Source organism: Mobula hypostoma, chromosome 10, assembly GCF_963921235.1.
Source record: "Mobula hypostoma chromosome 10, sMobHyp1.1, whole genome shotgun sequence".
Lineage (NCBI taxonomy): Eukaryota > Metazoa > Chordata > Chondrichthyes > Myliobatiformes > Myliobatidae > Mobula > Mobula hypostoma.
In genome coordinates this window covers 48,707,594-48,731,343 of record NC_086106.1, presented here as the reverse complement: position 1 = coordinate 48,731,343, position 23,750 = coordinate 48,707,594, and the positions used below count along the sequence as shown (strand labels likewise).

Here is a 23,750-nt window from a genome sequence, read left to right as displayed (position 1 = left end):
CTGGATTGGTACATGGAGCTTAGAAAAATAGAGGGCTATAGGTAACCCTAGGTAATTTCTCAGGAAAGGACATGTTCGGCACAGCATTGTGGGCTGATGGGCCTGTATTGTGCTGTAGGTTTTCTGTGTTTCTAGGATAGGAATATTGGTGGAGGGGCAAGTAGTGTAGAGGAAACTGAAAGGCTGCAGAAGGACTTGGAGAGATTAGGAGAATGGGCAAGGAAGTGGAAAATGAAATGCAATTTTTGAAAGTGCATAGTCATGCACTTCGTTAGAAGAAAAAATTTTGTGCTGACTGTTTTCTAAATGGGGAGAAAATCCAAAAATCTGAGATGCAAAGTGACTTTGGAGTCCTTGTGTAGAACAGCCTAAAGGTTAACTTGCAGGTAGAGTCATTGGTGAGGAAGGCAAATGTAATGTTAGCATTAATTTCAGGAGCTTTAGATTACAAGTGGAGGGATGGGATGCTGAAGCTTGATAAGGCACTTGTGAGGCCACATCTTGAGTATTGTTAACAGTTGTGGGCTAATTGGAGAGGCTTGAGAAGAGGTTCACAATGAGGAATGAAAGGGTTATCATATGAGGAATGTTTGCTGGCTCTAGGCCTGCACTCGCTGGAATTTAGAAGGACGATGGGGGGATCTCATTGAAACCTTTCGAATGTGGAAAGTCCTAGACAGAGTCGATGTGGAAAGGATGTTTCCCATGGTGGGGAGCCTAGGACAAAAGAGCACAGCCTCAGGATAGAGGGGTGTCCATTTAAAACAGAGATGCGAGGAAATTTCTTCAGCCAGTAGTGGTGAATTTGTGAAATTTGTTACTATAGGAAGCTGTTGAGGTCAGGTGGTTGGGTGTATTTAAGACAGAGATTGATAAGTTCTTGATTGGCCACAGCATCAAAGGGTACAGGGGAGAAGGTCAGGGAGTGGGGTTGAGAAGGGGAAAGAAAAAAGCATCAGCCATGATTGAATGACGGAGCAGACTTGATGGACCACATGGTATAATTCTACTCCTATGTCTTATGTTCTTATGGTGTCATGGTCAATGGCTCTTCACTCCACCCTGGAACATCTGGACAGCAAAGATTCATAAACTAGGATGCTCTTCATTGACTAGTGCTCAGCATTCAACACTTCCATCTCCTCAAACCTAATCAATAGGCTTCAAGACCTTGGCCTTAATAGTTCCTTGTGCAATAGGATCTTTGATCTTCTTACTTGCAGAGTCTAGTCAGTTGAGATTGGCAACAACGTGCCCCCCACAATCTCCATCAGCACAGGTGAACTATAAGGCAGTGTGCTCAGCCGCCTGCTTTACTCACTTTATACTTATGACTGTTAAACTAAGTGTAGCTCCGATGCCATATCTAAGTTTGCTGATGACACCATTGTTGTTAGATGAATTGGTGGTGACGAATCAGCATATAGAGGGAGATTGAAAATCTGGCTGAGTAGTGCCACAACGACAACCTCTCACTCATCATCAGCAAGAGCACGGAGCTGATTACTGAGTTCAGGAGGAGGAAACTGAAGGTCCATGACCCAGTCCTCCTCAGCGGATAAGAGGTGGAGAGGCTCAGTAATTTTCAGTTCCTCAGTGTTATCATGTCAGAGGATCTGTCCTGGACTCAGCTCATAAGTGCAATTACGAGTAAAGTACAGCAGTACCTCCAGTTCTTTAGAAGTTTGTAATGATTCAGCATTTCATCAAAAACTTTGACAAACTTCTATAGGCGTGTGGTGGAGAGATTATTGACTAGTTGCATCACAGCCTGGTATGAAAACGCCAATGCCCTTGAACGGAAAACTCACTGGTCTATAATTCTCAGGATTATCGGTACTACCTTTCTTGAACAAAGCCATGAATTCTCCCACCCACCAATCTTCTGGTACTACTCCTGTGGCTAGTGAGGACTCAAAGATTATTGCCAAAGACCCAGCAATCTCTTTCCTTGCTACTTTTAGTAGTAACCTAAGGTATACCTCGTTTGGCTCCAACGACTTATCTACCATAGAGTCATCGAACACTGCAGCCCAGAAACAGGCCTTTCTGCCCATCTCGTCCATGCTGAACTATCAATCTGCCCAGTCCCATTGATGTCCTAATGTTTTTAAAAATTCCGGCACATTCTCTTAATGATGACATATTCCAGCACGTTCGCTTGATCTATGCCGTCGTCACTTTTGTCAAGGTCCCTTTCACTGGTGAGTACCAAAACAAGATATTCATTAAGGATTTCCTCTACCTCCTCTGACATCAGGCACATGTTTCCTCTTTTAACCCTGATTAATCCTACCGTCACTCTAGTCATCCTTCTATTTTTCACATACAAGTAGAATGCCTTAAGGTATTCCTTGATTCTATCACCAAGGCCTTCTCATGTCCCCTTGTAGCTCTCCTAAATTACTAAAAAACTAAATTACAACAAGAAATATATTTTTTAAAATTTAATTAAATAGGTAGTGCAAAAAGAGAAAAAAAAGAAAAATAAATATAGCGGTAGTATGCATAGTTTCATTGTCCATTCAGAAATCTGATGGCGGAGGGGAAGAAGCTGTTCTAAAACGTTGAGTGTGCGTTTTCAAACTTCTGTACCTCCTTGATGGTAGTAATGAGAAGAGGGTGTGTCCTGGGTGATGGGGGTCCTTAATGATGGATGCCACCTTTTTGAGGCATTGCCTTTTGAGGGTGTCCTTGATGCTGGAGAGGTTAATGCCATGATGGAGCTGACTGGACATTCTACTTCCATACTCAGTGCTACCATCCTTTCCCTCATCAGTCCAGGTCACCATGCATGTGCTCCCTAGACAACTTCCATATTTCCCTGAGTACATCTGTTCCCAGTTCATGCTCCCAAGTTCCTTGCTAATAGCATCATAATTCGCCTTCCTCCAATTAAGTACTTTTCGTATTGTGTGCTCCAACCCCTGTCCATGGTTACACTGAGAGTCAGGGAGTTGTGGTCACTGTCTTCAGAATGTTTATCCACTGTGAGAATTGCCACTTGACCAGGTTTATTGCCTAGTACTAGATCCAGTACAGTCTCTCCTCTAGTCAGTTTGTTCATTTATTGTGTAAGAAATACTTACTGGGTACACCTACCAAATTCTGCCCCATGTAAATCTTTTGCACTAAGGAGGTGCCAGTCAATGTTGGGGAAGTTGAAATCACACATAACAATCCCTGTTATGTTTGCACCGTTCCAAAATTACATGTTTTGTGCATCTGGAACTCTTTGTCTTTATAGCGACGATAACAGACTTCTGCACTGTAATGCTGCTTTTTTGAAATACAAATGCACCATTGTTTGTCTTTTAAAGACCAAGTCATTCTTAGTCTTTAAGAGACAAATACACACAGCGATTCAGGAACAGCTTCTTCCCCTCTGCCATCTGATTCCTGGATGGTTGTTGAACCTTTGGACGCTACCTCACTTTTTTAATATATATATATTTCTGTTTTTTGCACAGTTTTTGGTCTATTCAATATATGTATACGGTAATTGATTTATTTATTTTATTTTGCTTTTTTCTTCTGTATTATGTACTGCATTGAACTATTGCTGCTAAGTTAACAAATTTCAGGATACATGCCAGTGATAATAAATCTGATTCTGAGTGCTTTATATAAAGTTTCAAGCAAGTAGTTGGGAATATCACACTTGTTCTGGAGGTTTCTCCCTTTTCAGAGTGTAATGTGAACTGTATATATTCATCAGCAGCATTTAAAAAAATGTATCTCAGTAAACTATTGAAGTCAAAATTCTAATGGTTCCAGGCTCTTTAACATTTCTCCAATTCTTCCTCCCACCCCTCCTACTCATTGCTCCTCTCCCATTGGTCATGCCCATCACCTTAATTAATAGCCTATTTCCTTCTTCATTCACTTCCAAACTTACCTCTTTGAAAGCCTTTCTCTGTCATCTCCTTTCACTCAGTATTAAATTTGTCTTTGTGGTTTTGAGAAATTCTTGAGAATGTTTTAGCAATTGTATTGTGGCTTTGTTTTGTTGCAATTACCTATAAAACCACACGAGGGCAGTAAAGAAACAATTGCATGATTGAATAGAAACTGCAGTATTTAATTTAATTTTAGGGAGTCATTCTATGGAAAACAGTTGAAAGCAACTTAAATTTCTTTCCTCGACAATGATCTAGATATCTTACCAGTAATATTACTATGTAACATTGGTCACCTGTTTGCTGAATTTGTCTCTACTGCTGTCCTACCACCTCTGGATAACTGTACTCTCCATTTTTTGTGTTTGTTAATTAAACTTGCTTAAATTTGCAGATAATTGATAAGAGCAAACGAGATCCTTCTGAGGAGATTGAAATACTAATGCGCTATGGACAGCATCCAAACATCATTACTTTGAAAGATGTAAGCTACTTGCTGAATTATTCTGCACTATATCTCATCATCATTTTTGAGCACATTTGGCAGGTTTATTCCATCATGTGTTTGTCCATTAAATAGAATTCTTCCAACCTGAAGCCATCAGATTTCTGATTGTCTAACTGCAGGCTTGCTAGCATACTGTTTCTGCTGTTGAGTGCCGATGTAATAACTCTACCACATTACTAATGGAGTATTCCATTGAAGTAATTTTGTACAAATAGGCCTCCTGGAACAGTATTTGTATTTAAATGGAGAAAATTAGAAAGTGTGTCATTCATCTTAATTTTTGACCTTTCTTGATCTGGCACTCCAGAAGCTCATGATTGGAATCCCATCTTTTTCTGAGCCAGATAACTGTCACAACTCTGGAAGTCCCCAGTCTGCTGGTGCTTTTGCTTCATGAAGAAAATGCATCATCCTCTCAATGCATATAGTAGTACCTTTTAAATAATATCTATTTAATAATAGTATCACCCCATCAATGCATATAACAGTACTTAACTGAAGTGTTGAGAACTACAATGAAAGAAGCTCAGATGAACAGATACAAATACACATATTTTGCCTTTGGAGAACTCCATACATATATATATATTTGCATGTACATCCGGGGATTCCTGACTTTTCCTAAAATGTTTTAAATACAAGACTAGCATAATTTTCAAAATATTTAATCGCTATATAAATTTGGATTCTCTATCTGGCAAAGTCACTGCAGGTTGGTACCCTTCTACAGTAGCGGAGAAGTAGAAAAGAGACTTTGTTTGTATATGTATCAATCAAAGGAACATGCAGTCCTTGCAGTTTGTTCCACCATTCATTTTGGAAGATGGTATTTTCCCATTTTTCCTAATATCTTTAATTCTCAGATTTAAAATATTGTTGAAGTTTCAGCTGTCATTTCCAAGTTTCTACCTTCACTACATGCCATAAGTGATTTTTATTTAGCTCCTGAAAGACCTTAATTTAATTTTTAAGGTAAGCCTCAGATCCTACAATCTCCGCAGAAACAGTTCCTTCCTTTCTCCTGAATCAGTTCCATTAAATATTTTGATATTAGTAGTCAGGCCCCCCCCCCCCAACCTATATTTTTGGGATAGAAAGAATTCTATGTACCTTAATTTCCAAATGTTTCTTGCCAGGTTCCTAAACAACACCAAGTCCTGTTCACTTAACACTACAAGCCCTGCTGATCTACACTGGCCTTGGTTAATGATGTTAAAATTCTCATTCTCATTCTCATTTTCAAAACTGTTCATTACCATGTAGCACCCTATTTCTATAGTCGTCATCAGTTCTTCATCTCCTTCAATTTTGGACTGTTTATTTGATGATGTCATTGTTTGTGTTGATGTCTTCAGCAGACAAACCGCTTTCCCAAAATGTCAACAACTCCTTTCTCCTTTATCTCTTTGACTAGGTTTCAGTCATTGCATTGATTTTGGAACTATTTACTGCTTCAAGGTGCTATATAAATGGAAGTAATTGTTTGTCGAAAAGTTCTATGTCTTAGGAAATGTCTAATTGTTTTATGTATAATTTTAAAATGGGCTGTTGTATTTGTGCAAATAAATTGTATTTATATAACTTTAGAAATAAAGGCAAATGCCAGCTTTTTGTGTGGTAATTAATGCTTGAACATTAACCATGATAGGATTTAATTTTATTTTTTCAGATGCTCTAATGAGATCTCTGTAATTACTGTAAAATTTGACATGTATACTCCAAGGATTTTGTTGTTAAGAAATTTGGATGTACTTCTTTCATGGCTGCACATACAGGTATATGATGATGGCCGGTATGTTTACCTTGTCACTGAACTATTGAAAGGAGGTGAACTACTTGATAGACTCCTTCGACAGAAATTCTTTTCAGAACGAGAAGCCAGTGCTGTACTCTTCACAATAACAAAAACCGTGGACTACCTTCACTGCCAAGGAGTAAGTCGTCATCTAAAGCAGATTGTCATTTTTGAAGTCAGTGACCTTATTCTGTTTAACTTTTTGTTTTGATATAAAAAGTATAAGCCTGCATATGAAGAACTATGACTTGATTCTTTTTAATTGAACACTTGAAATACAGCACTTTGATTTCAACTGAGTAATATACTCCAGTTTTTGTCTTAGCTTTTTGATGATTATTGAACCAAATGGTTTTATCATGAAATTAATTTTATTTTGTTTATTTTGTTTTTTTTTTAAAAAGGCCATTTTATACACTGCAAACACTTGACCCATTGTGAATCTTCAGCATTCAGTAATTAAACATGAAGCATAAGCTCCATACAAAATTATGGAACTTAGCTTAACTCCTAATTTTCAAGTTATAGAACAATGCTCCACTTCAGAAATTTGAACAGACTGATTATAAAGTATGGTACAGTATACTGGAGATCCAGCTTAGCATCACACAGGGTGCTGTCACTTGGAGTCCGAACAGTCAAAGTGAGTTTATTGTCATATGTGCAGGTGCAGTGAAAACAGATATTTGCGGCAGTAAGTTTTTCTTTACACCCAAGCAATGTGCAGAGGCTACCAATGAGAGTTATTGGTAGCAGACTGGCATAAGTAGTTTGGTCGCTCAATATAGTGATACTGAATTCCAGAGTGCACCTGGGTGATGTGGCCTTTGTTTGGACTGGCAGCTGTTGCTGTTGAATGTGACTTGAAGCTCTCCTGTTGGCTACATGGCTCTCCCAGCCTGTGTGGCAACAAGCTCAGTGGTGGTTGCTTCCTATTGAGATTGCTACCATGGTGGAGCCTCTGGCCTGGGAAGAGTTATGCAATCAAACAGAGAAGGGGAGACAGCATCAGTAAGGTCCAGTTGATCTGTCAACCCATTCCCCAGCCATGGTCAAACTCACTGTGCTGACCAGCGTATAAACCTGCACCCTGCTTCTCAATACTGAGCAACTACAGTGTTTCCCTCAGCCTCACTGCCTCCTGTGCACTCTGTCAGTGACGTGCTGCATACTGTGCCGTAAGGTGATGAGAGCTTTTGATCATTGATGTAAAACAGTTGGCAGAAGGCTGTGCTCTCTTCCAAATTCCAACTGGAGCAGCAGGTAGGATGGCAGAAGTGAGTACCTGGTTCCAGGCACAGCGACAGTGTCAGTAGCACCTCCCTGACTCCCCATGTAACACACAGTTTCCTCTTTCAATGAGGATTTCATTAGTGCTCTTGTTCCTGGGAATGTGTCCAGGAAAAAAAAAGGCAGAATATTTATTATCCAACTGTTCAAGTTTTCTTCAAAGGTATCCCCCTTCAATAAAATTTAATGTGAATATCTTTCTATGTTATAAAAAAGCTTCTCATGTCCCAGATAGATGACACAGGGCTGCTGCCATGTAGCTCCAGCAATCTTACTTCCACCAAGACCATGGTGCCTCCTTGTGTGGGGTTAACCCCTTCTCCCCTTGAACATATAGGTTTTCCCTAGATCTCCGAAGATGTGCTGGCTGGAAGGTTGATCATGGCATTGAGTTCAGGATTCAGGAAATCATATTTCAGCTTTATAAAATTCTGATTAGACCACATCTGGAGTATTGCATTCAATTCTGGACGACCCATTATAGGAAGGATATGCAGGCTCTGGAGAGGGTGCAAAAGTGGTTAGCAGGGTGCTGCTAAATTAGAGGGCATGTGCTATAATAAAAAGTTGGATAAGCTAGCGTTTTTTACTCTGGAGTAGCGGAGGCTGATGGGAGACCTGAAAGAGTTTATAACATAATTTGAGATTTAGACAGCTGGTATTCTAATACTAATCAAGAACCTATCAACCTCTGTTTTAAATATACTCTATGTCATTCTAAATCGACGCCCCTCTATTCTGAGGCTGTGCCCTCTGGTCCTAGACTCACCCACTGTAGAAAACATCCACTCTGTCTAGGCCTTTCAATATTCGATAGGTTTCAATGAGATCCCCTCATTCTTCTAAACGACAGCAAGTACAGGTCCAGAGCCATCAAATGCTCATCATATAACATACATAACATATATAACAGAGAGTGGTGAATCTGTGGAATTCTCTGCCACAGGAAACAGTTGAGGCCAGTTCATTGGCGATATTTAAGAGGGAGTTAGATATGGCCCTTGTGGCTAAAGGGATCAGCGGATATGGAGAGAAGGAAGGTACAGGGTTCTGAGTTGGATGATCAGCCATGATCATACTGAATGGCGGTGCAGGCTCGAAGGGCCGAATGGCCTACTCCTGCACCTATTTTCTATGTTTCTATAGAATCATTCTCAGAATCATTATTGTGAACCTCCTCTGGACCCTCTCCAATGCTTGCATATCTTTTCTTAGATAAGGGGCCCAAATTGCTCACAATACTTGTAGTGCAGCCTGACCAATGCCTTATAAAGCCTCAGCATCACATCCTTGCTCTTACATTCTAGTCCTCTCGAAGTGAGTACTAACATTGAATTGCCTTCCTTACCACCAACTCAACCTGCAAGACAACCTTTAAGGAATCCTGCATGAGGACTCCCAGTCCCTTTGAACCTCTGATTTTTGAATTTTCTCCCCGTTTAGAAAATACTTTAAGCCACTATTCCTTTTACCAAAGTGTATGACTATACACTTTCCTACACTATATTTGATCTGCCACTATGTTCCCCATTCTCACAATCTGTCTGAGTCCTTCTGCAGCCTCCCTGCTTCCTCAGAACAACCTGCCCCTCCACCTATCTTCGTATCGTCTGCAAACTTTGCCATAAAGCCATTAATTCTGTTATCCAAATCATTGACATATAACGTGAAAAGAAGTGGTTCCAATACTGAACACCACAAGTCAGCGGTAGCCAAACTGAATAGGCCTCCTTTATTCCCACTTTTTGCCTCCTGGCAATAAGTCAATCTTCTACCCAATCTTTCATGTAATACCATGGGCTCTTATCTTGTTAAAAACCTTGTCAAAGACCTTCTGAAAATCCAAGTAAACAACATTCACAGATTCTCCTTTGTCTATCTTGCCAGTTATTTCCAGAAAGAATTCCAAAATATTTGACAGGCAAGAATTCCATGCAGAATTTGGCTATGCACCTCATAGTACCCCATAACTTTATTGTTAATAATTGAGTCCAACATCTTCCCAACCACAGAAGTCAGGCTAACTAGCCTATAATTTCTTTTCTTCCACCTCCCTCCTCCCTTAAAAGTGGACTGACATTGAAATTTTCCAGTCTTCCAGAACCATTGCAGAATCTAGTGATTCTGATCATTACTAATCCCTTCGCAATCTCTTCAGCCGCTTCTTTCAGAACCCTGAAGTCACTTCCTCCTTCAGATCTTTCAGCTTCCCAGTCCTCTAACTTCCCAATATTTTTTTTAATATTATGTTACCCACTCCTTTGCTTTTATGCTGAATCTGGCTTCTCTTGTCAGTCACTGTAGCCTCAACCTCCCGTAAAACCATAAGACGTAAGAGCAGAATATGGCTATTTAGCCCATTAAGCCTGCACTGCAATTTCATCTGTGCTGATCCATTTTCCTGCCTTCTTACTGTAAGCCTCAACATTACATCCTTGTTTTTATATTTTAGCTCTCTTGAAATGAATGTTAACATCATATATGACTTCCTCACCACAGACATAACCTGCAAATTAACCTTTCAAAAATCCTGCACAAGGGCTCCCAATCCCTTTGCGCCTCAGATATTTGTATTTTCTCTCCAATTAGAAAATAGACAACCCTTGCATTTCTTCTACCGAAGTGCATGACCGTACACTTCCTGACGCTGTATTCCATCTGCCGGTTCTTTACCTTTTCTCCTAATCTTTCGAAGTCCTTCTGCAGCCTCCCTGCTTTGGCAACACTACCTGCCCCTCCACCTATTTTCGTATCGTCCACAAACGTGGCCACAAAGCCATCAATTCTGTCATCCAAATAATTAACATATAATGTAAAAAAAAGCGGTCCCAACATTGACCTCTGCAGAACACCACTAATTACCGGCCGCCAACTAGAAAAGTCTCCCTTTATTTCTACTCTTTGCCTCCTGTCAATCTTCTATCCATGCTAGTATCTTTCCTGTAATACCATGGATTTTTATCTTGTCAAGCAGCCTCATTCATAGCACCTTCTCAAAGGCCTTCTGTAGTACACGACATCCACTGATTCTCCTTGTCTATCCTGCCTATTATTTATTCTAAGAATTCCAACAAATTTGAAAGCTAAGATTTTTCCTTAAGGAAACCACTTTATCATGTGCCTCCAAGTGCCGTGAGACCTCATCCTTAATAATGGACTCCAACTTCTTCCCAGGTCAGGATAAATGGCCTAAGATTTCCTTTCTTCAGGCTCCCTCCCTTCTTGAACAGTGGAGTGGCATTTACAATTTTCCAGTTCTCCAGAACCATGCCAAAATCTTGTGATTTTACAAAGATCATTGCTAATGCCTGCACAATCTCTTCATCTACCTCTTTCAGAATCCTAGTGCATCTGGTCCAGGTGACTTGCAGTATTGTGCAAAAGTCTTAGGAACATGTGAAAAAATCTGTAAAGCAAAGATGCTGTTTGAGCCAAAAAACTCAAATTGGATTTGTCAGTTCAAGCACTTGCTAACGAAGTCTGCAGATACCGGAAATCCAAAGCAATGCACACAAAATGCTGGAGGACTCAGAAGGCCAGGCAGCAACTATAGAAAAGAGTAAACAGTCAACTTTTCAGGCTGAGACCCTTTTTTCGGTACTGAGAAAGAAGGAAGGTGAAGGTGGGGGGGGCGGAGGAAGCGACTAGCTGGAAGGTGACAGGTGAAGCCAGGTGGCTGGAAAAGGTCAAAGGCTGGAGAAGAAAGAATCTCCAAGGAGAGGAGAATGGACCATAAGAAAAGGGAAGAGAAAGGGGGCCCAGGGGGAACTAATAGGCAGGTGAGAAGAAGTCAGAGTGGGGAACAGAGGAAGGGGGGGGGGGGACTTGTTTACCAGAAGGAGAATTTAATATTCATGCCATAGATTTTGCTCTAACATCCTGAGGGTGGCCTCATCTTGGCACAAGAGGAGGCCCTGTATTGACATGATGGAACGGGAATCGGAATTAAAATGTTTGGCCACCAGGATGTCCCGCTTGTGGCTGATGGTGCAGAGGTGCTTGATGAAGTGGCCCCCCGCTATTTATGACGGGTCTCACCAATGTAGAGAATGCCAATGCAACCGGGAGCCCCAGACTTAATAGCTACCCCAGCAGATTTGCAGGTGAATTGTTGCCTCACCTAGAAGGACTGTTTGGGGCCATGAATGGAGGTGAGGCAAGAGGTGTATGGGTAGGTGTAACACTTAGGTTTCTTGCAAGGATAAGTCCTTGGAGGAATATTAGTGGGAAGGGACAGATGGACAAGGGAATCGCAGAGGGCGTGTTCCCTGTGAAAAGCGGGGCGGGGGGGGGGAAGATCAAGATATGTTTACTGGCAAGATCCCTTTGGAGATGGCAGAAGTTGCGGAGGATAATGTGTTGGATGCAGTGGCTCATGGGTTGGTAGATAAGGACAAGAGGAACTCTTATTACTATTAAGGTGGTGGGAAGATATGGTAAATGTGGATGTATGATAAATTGAGGAGATGCGGGTGAGGACACCATCAACAGTAGAGTAAGGGAAATCCTGTCCTTTAAAGGAAGAGGACCTGGAACAGAAAGCAGTGTCCTGAGAACAGATGTGGCGGAGGTAATGAAACTGAGAAAAGGGAATAGCATATTTACAGCAGATAGGGTGGGGAGAGGTATAGTCGAGATAACTATGGGAATCAGTAGGTTTAGATAAGATGTCTTTTGACAGTTTGTCTCCAGAGGTGGAGCCAGAGAGATTGATAAAATGGAGGGAGGTATCCAGAGAGGGAGCAAGAGCTCTGGCTGCCATTGTTCAGCATCGCAGTCCTTGTGTTTTTGTGCTTAGGTGAGTCTCTAGGCTTTGTTTCCACTTCAGAGGAATGGCTTTTTGACAGCAACTCTTGCATGAAGACAACTTCTAAAAAATCTTCTCCAGACTATAGAGGGATGTACTTGAGTTCCAGTGGTTCCTGTGAGTTCAGAGCTGATAGCAGTACTGGACTTCTTCCAGTTTTTGAAAGGACATCACTTTGATGATTCTCATTTACAACCACTGCCATTTCTGGTCCTCAATCTTACTCTTTTTTTGTGCTTTGTCAGAAGAACCTGGACTGCACATCTTGAAACTTCTGTCTACTGCAAAATTTCTGCTTGGGAGAGAATTACTGATGCAGGATGACCACCTTATGTGTTATTGCTATACTCACTCTTGCCATGGTGCAACAAATAATTATTAGAAGGTTAAACTGTCACATCTGCCAGATTCTCACTTTTAATTTGGTTGCCCTTCACCCAGTTTGATTTGTTTTACACCCATTAGTTAATCAGTTTAGTTCATTCAACTCATTATGTCGCTGATCATTAGCACTTGTTTGTGATCTTTGTTTTGTCATTCACTGGGCTATATACCTACAAAATAATCAGGTTTTTATTTGAAAAGTGGTCTTTTACTTAATATGTTACTTTTGTTAATGAAAGACATAAATTTCTCTAACACTTAATTTATTTTTGAAAATTAATGTTTGGAAATCTATAGTTTAATCTTCTAATGCATAATACAAAAATAAACATCTAAAACAAAATTTACCTTAAAAAATCCAGGGTGCCTAAGAGTTTTGCTCAGTACTGTATTTAACCTCAGACCTTTCAGCACCTTCTCCTTAGTATTAGCAACTGCACTCACTTTTGCCCCTGACACTCTTGAACTTCCAGCATGCTACTAGTGTCTCCCACAATGAAGACTGATGCATAATACTTACTTTGTCTGTCATTGCCTTGTCCCCCATTACTACTTCTCCAGCATCATTTTCCAGCAGTCTGATATCTACTCCCTCCTCTCTTTTATTCTTTATATATCTGAAAAAAGCTTTTTGTATCCTCTTTGATATTATTGGCTAGCTTACCCTCATATTTTATCTTTTCCCTTCTAACGACTTTTTTAGTTGTTCTGTTGTGTTTTAAACACGTTCCAATCCTCTAACTTACCACTAATTTTTGCTCTATTATATGTCCTCTTACTTTTATGTTGATTTGACTTCCTTTGTCAACCACAGTTGCATCGTCCTTCCTTTAGAATATTCTTCATCTTTGGGATGTATCCATCCTGCGCCTTTCGAATTTTTCCTAGAAACTCTAGCCATTGCTGTTCTGCTGTCATCCCTACTAGTGTCCCCTTCCAGTCAACTTTGGCCAACTCCACTGTCATGTATTGACTTGTATACCAAGTACCCCATTCTCAACTCTGTCACTTCGATTCCCATCCTCCTGCCAACATAGCTTCCCAACAGCTTTTGCAACCCTGCCCGCAAGGATATTGGCCCTCCTCGTGTTCAGGTGTAACCCGTCTTTTTTTGTACATGTTACACCTTCCCCAGTAGAGATTCCAATGATCCAAAAAACTGAAACACTACCACCTGCACCACTCCCTCAGCCACTCATTCACCTGTACTAAATATGATAGAGGTGCTTAAGAGGCTCTTATTTCAGCACATAAATGTGCAAAGAAAGGACAGATATGGGCTTTATGTGGGCAGAGGGGTTTAGTATAATTAGGCCTTATAGTTGCTGATTAGGTCTGTGCAAAATCATTCTCAAATAGATGAGAGAATGAAACAGATGGGATTACTCTCAGAGTTGCCATTGACTCCTGAGTAAAAGGGCATTTTATGATATTGGTAAAAATATGACATATGAATCCTATGAATAATTTTTGTGCTTTATTTTTGTTTAGGTTGTGCATAGGGATTTAAAGCCAAGTAACATTCTGTACATGGATGAATCTGGTGACCCTGAATGCATTCGAATATGTGACTTTGGGTTTGCTAAACAACTGCGTGGTGAGAATGGCTTACTTATGACACCGTGTTATACAGCCAACTTTGTGGCTCCTGAGGTAAACCAAATTTCCACTTTATCTACTGCCTATTGCTGGAGCACAAGATATAGTACATTTATGTTGAAAGCAATCAATCTCTTTATAAGTATTTATAAAATCTAATGACATTTAATTTTCTGTTTTGAAGAACGGACCTGCCAGAAGACTTTCCAATAGCAAATGGAAGTAGATCAGTTCTAGGTTTAGGACACAATGATCTTGCAAAAGAAAGCCATCATGTAGCTTGAGCACTGATTGTTTTTGAATTGCAGTTTGCCTTGATTGTTTCTGTAATTGGAAATCTATGTAGCAAAATCAAGCAGATTAAATTATATCAAGGTTCCAAACAGTTGAAGTCCTCATGTACTGATGTCAGTTCTGTCTTGGTTTAAGACTGCGTTAATTACCAGTTCAAGGAGCAAATTCTATACAGTACTAAAAATGATGCTGCAATAAAAAAGATGCTGTTCTTCAGATTGAGTTTTATTGGTCCCAGAGGTCTAATCTTTGCACTCAATTAAAAATTTCCCATCATGCCAAGTAAGGAAGAGGAGGAATGTTCTTCCCAATTACTGTTTATTTAGAGGTACAGCACAGAACAGGCCCTTTCAGGCCAATCAGCCACACTGCCCAGTAATCCACATATTTAACCCTAGACTACTCACAGGAGAATTTACAGTGATCAATTAACCTACTAATGAGTATGTCTTCGGACTATGGGAGGAAACTTGAGTTCTTAGCAACGCCCTGAGCTCGAATAGCATCACACTAACCACAATGCTATTGTGGCGCCCTATACTGACTACTGACTGAAATTTATCCCTCAACTGACATCATCAAAATACATTGGGATGAATTTTCCTGTAAAATAATTGCATGTTTGCAAGTTGACTGTTAAGTTTAGACAATGAAGAGATACATGAGTTGTGAATATTGGAAGCTGCTGGTTACCTCATGCTGCTCCACCATAAGTCTTCCACAGTCTTCAATCTTGTCTTCAGCCACCACTTTCTTTCTGAAAGCTTTCCAGATTCGCAAGTTAATAGACAATTAAACTTGCTGTCAAAAGTTAGGTTTCATAATTAGGAGCCTGAGCACCCGGAAAACAACTAGGTAATTGGAAATATATGGCCCTTAATTTTCTGGCTCAGAGATCTGTTGTTTAATCTGATGCATCACTTTCTTTTAGGTAATGAATTGTTAAACATTTAGCGGTTGTAATAATTTAAACATTTATCCTAACCTTCCGATTCACCTCACTCAATCTTTCTGCTTTAATTAACTCAGCTTTCTCTTCTTCATTGTTGTTAATCTTGTTCACTGAGGTTTCAGAAACCCTGCTGTCAAAACACTGAATTAAGGGACATTGTACGTTGAACCATAGAACATTACAGCACAGAAACAGGCCTTTTGGCCCTTCTTGGCTGTGCCGAACCATTTTTTTGCCTAGTCCCACTGACCTGCACCTGGACCATATTCTTCCATACACCTCTCATCTATGTACCTGTCCAAGTTTTTCTTAAATGTTAAAAGTGAGCCTGCATTTACCACTTCATCTGGCAGCTCATTCCACACTCCCCCCACTCTTTATGTGAAGAAGCCCCCCCACCGTGTTCCCTTTAAACTTTTCCCCCTTCACCCTTAACCCATGTCCTCTTTTTTTTTCTCCCCTAGCCTCAGTGGAAAAAGCCTGCTTTCATTCACTCTATCTATACCAATCATAATTTTATATACCTCTATCAAATGGCCCCTCATTTTTCTACGCTCCAGGGAATAAAGTCCCGGCAACATCCTTGTAAACCTTCTCTGCACTCTTTCAACCTTATTAATATCCTTCCTGTAATTTGGTGACCAAAGCTGCACACAATACTCCAATTTCGGCCTCACCAATGCCTTATACAACCTCACCATAACATTCCAACACTTACACTCAATACTTTGATTTATAAAGGCCAATATACAAAAAGCTCTCTTTACGACCCTATCTACCTGTGACGCCACTTTTAGGGAATTTTGTATCTGTATTCCCAGATCCCTCTGTTCTACTGCACTCCTCAGTGCCTTACCATTTACCCTGTATGTTCTACCTTGATTTGTCCTTCCAAAGTGCAATACCTCACACTTGTCTGTATTAAACTCCATCTGCCATTTTTCAGCACATTTTTCCAGCTGGTCCAAATCCCTCTGCAAGCTTTGAAAACCTTCCTCACTGTCCACTGCACCTCCAATCTTTGTAGCAAATTTACTGATCCAACTTTCCACATTATCATCCAGATGATTGATATAGATGACAAATAACAATGGACCCGGCACTGATCCCTGTGGCACACCACTAGTCACAGGCCTGTACTCAGAGAAGCAATCCTCCACTACCACTCTCTGGCTTCTTCCATTGAGCTAATGTCTAATCCAACTTACCACCTCTCCATGTATACCTAGCGACTGAATCTTTCTAACTAACCTCCCGTGCAGGACCTTGTCAAGGGCCTTACTGAAGTCCATGTAGACAACATCCACTGCCTTCCCTTCATCCACTTTCCTGGTAACCTCCTCGAAAAACTCGAATAGATTTGTTAAACATGACCTACCACGCACAAAGCCATGTTGACTCTCCCTAATAAGTCCCTGCCTATCTAAATACTTGTAGATCCTATCTCTTAGTACTCCTTCCAATAATTTACCTACTACCGACGTCAATTTCCTGGATTACTTTTAGAGCCTTTTTTAAACAACGGAACAACATGAGCTATCCCCTAATCCTCCGGCACCTCACCCATAGATACCAACATTTTTAATATATCTGCCAGGGCCCCTGCCATTTCAACAGTAGTCTCCTTCAAGGTCCAAGGGAATGCCCTGTCAGGTCCTGGGGATTTATCTACTCTGATTTGCCTCAAGATAGCAAGCACCTCCTCCTCTTCAATCTGTATAGGTTCTATGATCTCACGACTTGTTTGCCTTATTTCCATTGACTCCATACCAGTTTCCTTAGTAATTACAGATGCAAAAAAAAACCATTTAAGATCTCCCCCATTTCTTTTGTTTCCATACATAACCGACCACTCTGATCTTCAAGAGGACCAATTTTATCCCTTACTTTCCTTTTGCTCTTAATGTACCTGTAGAAGCTCTTTGGATTATCCTTCACCTTGACTGCCAAAGCAACCTCATGTCTTCTTTTAGCCCTCCTGATTTCTTTCTTAAGTATTTTTTTTCGCACTTTTTATTCTCCTCAAGCACCTTATTTGCTCCGTTTCCTATACATGTCATACATCTCTCTTTTCTTCTTTATAGATAGATAGATATACTTTATTAATCCCGAGGGAAATTTGGTTTCGTTACAGCCGCACCAACCAAGAATAGAGTGTAAACATAGCAATACAAAAAACCCCAACAATCAAACACCAAAATGCAAACTATGCCAGATGGAAAATAAGTCCAGGACCAGTCTATTGGCTCAGGGTGTCTGACCTTCCATGGGAGGAGCTGCACGTTCGATGGCCACAGGCAGGAACGACCTCCCGTGCCGCCAAGTGTTGTATCACGGTGCAATGTGGCCGAAGTCCAACAGTAAAAAGTTCAATATCCAGTCTGCAAACACGTTCCTCGATTGTAATATACCCTGGATTGCACCATCCGTTGTTAGCCAGAACAGTAAGCACCCAACTCCTTTACGCTTACCGCTCTCAGTGCACTTCCAGTCAGTCGGAATGGTATTACCCACCGAACTCCTCTTCTCCAAAAGTCTCTGTTGTCTCGACCCAGTCCTCTTTCCTCGGCTTTGTGATCCCACTGTGTGTGTTTTCCTCCGGATTTCAGCAGGGTGTCCACCGCTCCGTTCGCTAAGCCGGCTGGTCTTTGCTGGTCCATGAAATACACAATGCAACCTTGCTTCTGTCCGGCGTGTTGGGATGTAACCATTTCCAGCGCTAAAGAAAACCCAAATAAAATTCTCTACCAGCATGTTAGAGAGGGTGCAACTTCGACGTGTTACCATGAGAAAAAAAATACAAAAAGTAACGTAAATTAAAAAGTAAGAAGAAGAAAGTAAGAATAGATCGGAACGGCTGTACCAGGCTGCATGTACAACCGGTGCATGCACACTAAATTATCAGAGTTCCAATATCCCTTGAGAACCAAGGTTCCTTATTCTTCACTTTGCCTTTAATCCTGACAGAAACATACAAACTCTGCACTCTCAAAATTTCTCCTTTGAAGGCCTCCCATTTACCAATCACATCCTTGCCAGAGAACAACCTGTCCCAATCCATGCTTTTTAGATCCTTCCTCATTCTTCAAATTTGGCCTTTTTCCAGTTTAGAACCTCACTCTGAGGACCAGATCTATCTTTATCCATGATCAAGTTGAAACTAATGGTGTTATGATCACTGGAACCAAAGTGTTCCCTTACACACACTTCCGTCACCTGTCCTAACTCGTTTCCTAATAGGAGATCTAATATTGCATCTTCTCTTGTTGGTACCTCTATATATTGATTTAGAAAACTTTCCTGAACCCATTTCACAAGCTCTAACCCCTCTAGACCTTTAACAGTATGGGATTCCCAATAAATATGTGGAAAATTAAAATCCCCTACGATCACAACTTTGTTTCCTGCAGTTGTCTGCTATCTCTCTGCAGATTTGCTCCTCCAATTCTCGCTGACTATTGCGTGGTCTATAATACAACCCCATTAATGTGGCCATACCTTTCCTGTTTCTCAGCTCCACCCATATGGCCTCGGTAGACAAGCCTCAAATCTGTCCTGCCTGAGCACTGCTGTAACATTTTCCCTACTAGCAATGCCACCACCACCACCCCCCCACCCCGTCCTTCATTCCTCTGCCTCTATCACGTCTGAAACATCGGAACCCTGGAACATTAAGCTGCTAGTCCTGGCCCTCCTGTAGCCAAGTTTCACTAATGGCTATAATGTCATAATTCCAAGTGTCAATCCACGCCCTCAGCTCATCAGCCTTCCCCACAATGATGAACACCTGAGAAGATTATTACCACCACACTCAGCCTTTCAATTTGTGAACACAAACACACACGACTGCCGATATTTAAAAACTGATCACTGTAAGCACGGTGTAATGCCTAACACCCATGCAAGTGCACGTGACTAACACTAGTTAGAGGCTGTTCGGCAACATTCTCCTGCCTCAGTTAAGTGGCATAGTGTCGCAAATAAATAGCTGTTGATTAACAGATGGGTCAATTAAGTGGAATCCACTATATATGGAAAACTGCTGTGGGAATGAAGAGATAAAAAGCCTGGGTTGCATTGGTGCTGTGGGGAGAGGAATGCGTGTTGGTGGAGACAGAGATATGAAGCTAGTGGTAACAGCTCTTTGAAAAGCTCGGAGTAGTGCTTACTGCGCTTCTAGTAATGGTAGCATATTGGAGTTGATGAAATATGTAGAAGGCGATCTGTTGAAACAGGAAGTTGATGGAATATAATTTGAGGACAACGATGGTCTTGACCTGATTTTGGGCAGGGAAAGGAGCAGTGAGGGAAGGAAATGGAAACGGGTGCAGTCGATGGCCTGGTTGGAGACAAATCCACATAGTATTTGGTACATGTGTAGCATTGTGAAAGCAGATTCCTTGGAGAAACGGACAAGAGGAATGGACAAGGTACCTCAAAGAAGAAGGATGGTGGAAGAGAAACAGTGTGAGAGAGTAGGCTTGCATTTGGTAGCAGTTAGTAGTCTGTCATTTTCCTAAAATGGTGATGGAAAAGTTATGAAAGGAGAAAGTTAGTGAAGGGCCAAATGAAAATGAGAGAAAAGTAGAAATTAGCTTGAAGGTTGAACCTTTCAAGCAGAGGCAGGAAGTGCTCTTGATACAGTCAGCAAAGTGCTGAGGGTAAAAACGTGAACAGGAGACCTGAATAAAACTGAAACAAAGCATGGTCTACATCCAATCAAGAGATTGACCTACAAAACAGAAAATGCTTGGAATACTCAGCAGATGCAGCTACAGCAATTTTAGAAATTAGAAAACTTAGAAATTAACAAAATTAAAGTTTCAAAGAAAGGGGAGAAAGCAAGGAGACAAGTGGAAGATCTGCAATATCTGCGATTGCTAGACAATAGTATCACCTTTATCAGTGGTTTAATGATGGTTTGGGAGTAGGTAATATATTGGTACAGGTTTAGATATGGTTAATTAGAGAGAAGTCACACCAGCAATGGAAAAATATTTAAAGATGCTGAGAGGGTAGAAGGAAAGTTTTCAAGTGCTTTGAGAACCACGTACCCTTGATGTTGATTACCACCACCCTCACCATCTTGGTGAGGCGGAAAGGGAGTGATCATTGTCGGCCAAAAACCTATCTGGATTAGCCATATAAGTATAGTGGTTGCAAGATGAATGTTCTGAAGCAAGTATTTCACTTCTTGACAAGGCATAAATAAACGGTTTGGTGGAATACTGGCTTATGTGAGTGCAACATCAGTAATGCTCAAGAAACTTAACAGCATAGAGACAAAGCAGTGCTAGCATCAGCATTCCATCAACCACCCTGAAAATTAATTTGCTCTACTACTGGCATACAGTGTGAACCATAGACAATGTGTTCAGCAATTGCTCATTCAGACTAGTCCAACAGCATCTCCTGTGCCTGTTATCTGTATGACCAAGAAGGACAAGAGCAGAATGCACATTGGAGCATTACTACCTACAGGTTCTCCTCCAAGTTCCACACCACCTTGGAAATACATTGCTAGTTTTTCGTTGTTGCTGCCTCTAAACCCTGAAACTCCCAACCCAAAAAGAATGTCTTATTAACCTCACCAGAAGGGCTGGACTGGTTCAAGAAGGTAACTTACCATTACATTCTCTAGGGTAGTTATACATGGCAATAAATGCTGACCAAATAACACAAGAGTTAACTGCAGGGTGAAGATACGTGGCTAAAGAAGTGGGCACAGAGGTGAAGGCGATGGTTGAAGATTGAGAATTTAAGGGAATGAAGCTGGGACCTGATAGTAAAAACGTAGCAAGAGGTGAAATTGGAAGGAAAGGTGCAGTCCAATGAACAATAAGAAGATAATTCGGAGGAGCAATTTGTATGCGGTAGCTTGTGAAGATGTGGTCCTTGACATTTGTTTTTACTGTTAAACTAACTAATTGGTTTTAAAACCCATGGGAATATCCCAAAGTGATGAAATGCACCATTTAATGCATGCTTTTTTTATATAGATTCTAGACAACTAGATTCTTTTTCCTGTTCTATATTTTCTTGTTTTATGTTATAATTTCAGAAGTTTTAGTGTTTGGAAAAGACATTTGAGCACTGTTGCCTGGATGTATTGCTTTGCATGCAACAATTTTCATATCTTAAAATCGCTGAATATGTTTATTTCAGCAGGAGCTTAAAAATATCATTTAATTTTATCAAGTGTGAGATTTGGAAGTTGAAGCAAAAGCTTAAGTATGCTCTGGTCAGGAGAAGACAGACAAAATTTTAGATTCAAGGACAAACTGATGTTGAAAGGATCAAAAGTTCATTTATTAGCAAGTATGTATGTAGTATACAACTCTGAGATTCTTCTTCTCCAGGTAGCCCCGAAACAAAGACAACCGTGAAAGTCAGTTCAAAGAGAGATGGTATACTCACTCTTACACACATAAACAAAAGAAAGGCAGCATAATCATAAAACTCCTCCCCCCCCGTCCACTCAAAAAATACAAGAACATTGGCCCCAAAATCCCCCACCCCCTCACAAAAACACAACTAGAACATTGACCTCACCCCACACAAAAAAACGAAAGTATGAGCTACAACACAGAATATAAAAACCATAAGACTGAAAAAGTCCATAGTCCAGATGCAATTTTGCAGAATTGTCGGAATTATATAAAGAGCCATGTAATAACCATTGCTTGGGAAACTGTTGGCTACTTGACCTTCTAAGTTTCTCCAGCAGATTTTATTTTTAATTATTTTTATTTTTATTTAGAGATCCAACATGGTAATAGGCCCTTCTAGCCCAACAGGCCTTTGATACCCACTTACACCCACTGTTACTCCAGATTTGAGCAGTCTCTTCGAGCAGAAATGGAATGACTAGACCTTGAAAGAAGTATAGAAGATTGTCAAATGGGAGATGTTATATTTTCCTGAAACAATTTGGCTCTAATTAGGGATTTAAAAATATCAAGACAAATTGAAAACTTCTCCACTACTTTAAAGCAAACTGTAAAAGTCACGTGATCAACATTTTCAAGTAATGAAGCAGAAAACAAATTGTACAGATATTTTACATGAAGCTGCCTTTACTTGTGATTGAAATTAATCAGCATTGCCTCTTGCTGTTTTTGTTTACAGGTTCTTATGCGAGGGGGTTATGATGCTGCATGTGATATCTGGAGCCTTGGAGTCCTTCTATACACCATGCTGGCTGGGTATGGATATTTATAAAGCATCACCTTTCTGCAATCACTTTTGAAAACCAGTATTAGTTTTTTTACATTATTATTCCTCAGGTTTATAAACTTGTATCTTTAGGAGTTTAATTAGTCCCTAAATTCAACTTAGACTTTCATGATTGCACATGAGTAAACTACAGTTTAGCAGTGTGAATGATATTAGAAAAAGAAGTGTATGTACTTATGAAGCCAGTCTTCATTCCCACATTGGAGGTATGATTTTCATGCAGATATCAGTGGTGCTGTTGATGGTGAGGAGGATTGTCATAGGCTACAGGCTATTTGTGATCAATTCATAAATGGGTGAAACAAATGGATTAGTTTGAATGAGTGCTAGGTGTGCACTTTGGGAGGTTTAATTAGAGGAGAACATTTACAGGGGTAGAACCCTTGGAAATATTGAGCAACGGGGGCTAGAGTCTAAGGATCTATAATGGTGATGGCACAAGTAGATAAGATGCTGAAGAAGGCTTATGGGATGCTGGCTTTTAATAGCCAAGACATAGAACGCAAGAGAAGGGAGTTTATGGTATAACTAAATAAAGCATTGGTTAGGTGACAGCTGAACGATTGGTTTTTGCACTGTAGTAAACACAAAATGATCTGCAGATGCTGTAAAAGATCAAAGCAACACTTTTAGTGCGCTGGATGAACTCAGCAGGCTGGGCAGCATCAGTGAGAAACGATGAGTCAACGTTTCGGGCCAGAACCCTTCGTCAGGACTGAAGAACGAAAGATGGGGAAGGATTTGAAGAATGCTTGTCGCGTCAGTTGATAGACCAGTAATTTGAAAGACAAAGGGGTGGCGTCATAGCCCTGAAAACAATGGGTAGTAGAAGAAGGAGGCGGAACCATGAGGGAGCTGGGGGAGAGGGTAGAGTGAAATAGGGATAGGGGAAGGGAGGGAGAGGGAATTCCTGGAAGTTGGAGAATTCTATTTTCATACCAAGGGGCTGGAGACTACCTAGACGGTATATGAGGTGTTGCTCCTCC

At 40.6% G+C, this 23,750-nt stretch overlaps 1 protein-coding gene across 2 annotated transcripts in view; it reads left to right on the top strand.

The window, feature by feature from the left end:
• The window catches only part of rps6kal (ribosomal protein S6 kinase a, like), a 171,032-nt gene that overhangs the window by 109,995 nt on the left and 37,287 nt on the right, over positions 1-23,750 (top strand). For both annotated transcript variants that reach the window (XM_063060455.1, XM_063060456.1), the window contains 4 exons: positions 4,294-4,383; positions 6,183-6,341; positions 14,175-14,336; positions 22,657-22,733. In XM_063060455.1, coding sequence (XP_062916525.1) covers positions 4,294-4,383; positions 6,183-6,341; positions 14,175-14,336; positions 22,657-22,733 — 488 coding nt within the window. The remainder of the gene's footprint in view (positions 1-4,293; positions 4,384-6,182; positions 6,342-14,174; positions 14,337-22,656; positions 22,734-23,750) is intronic.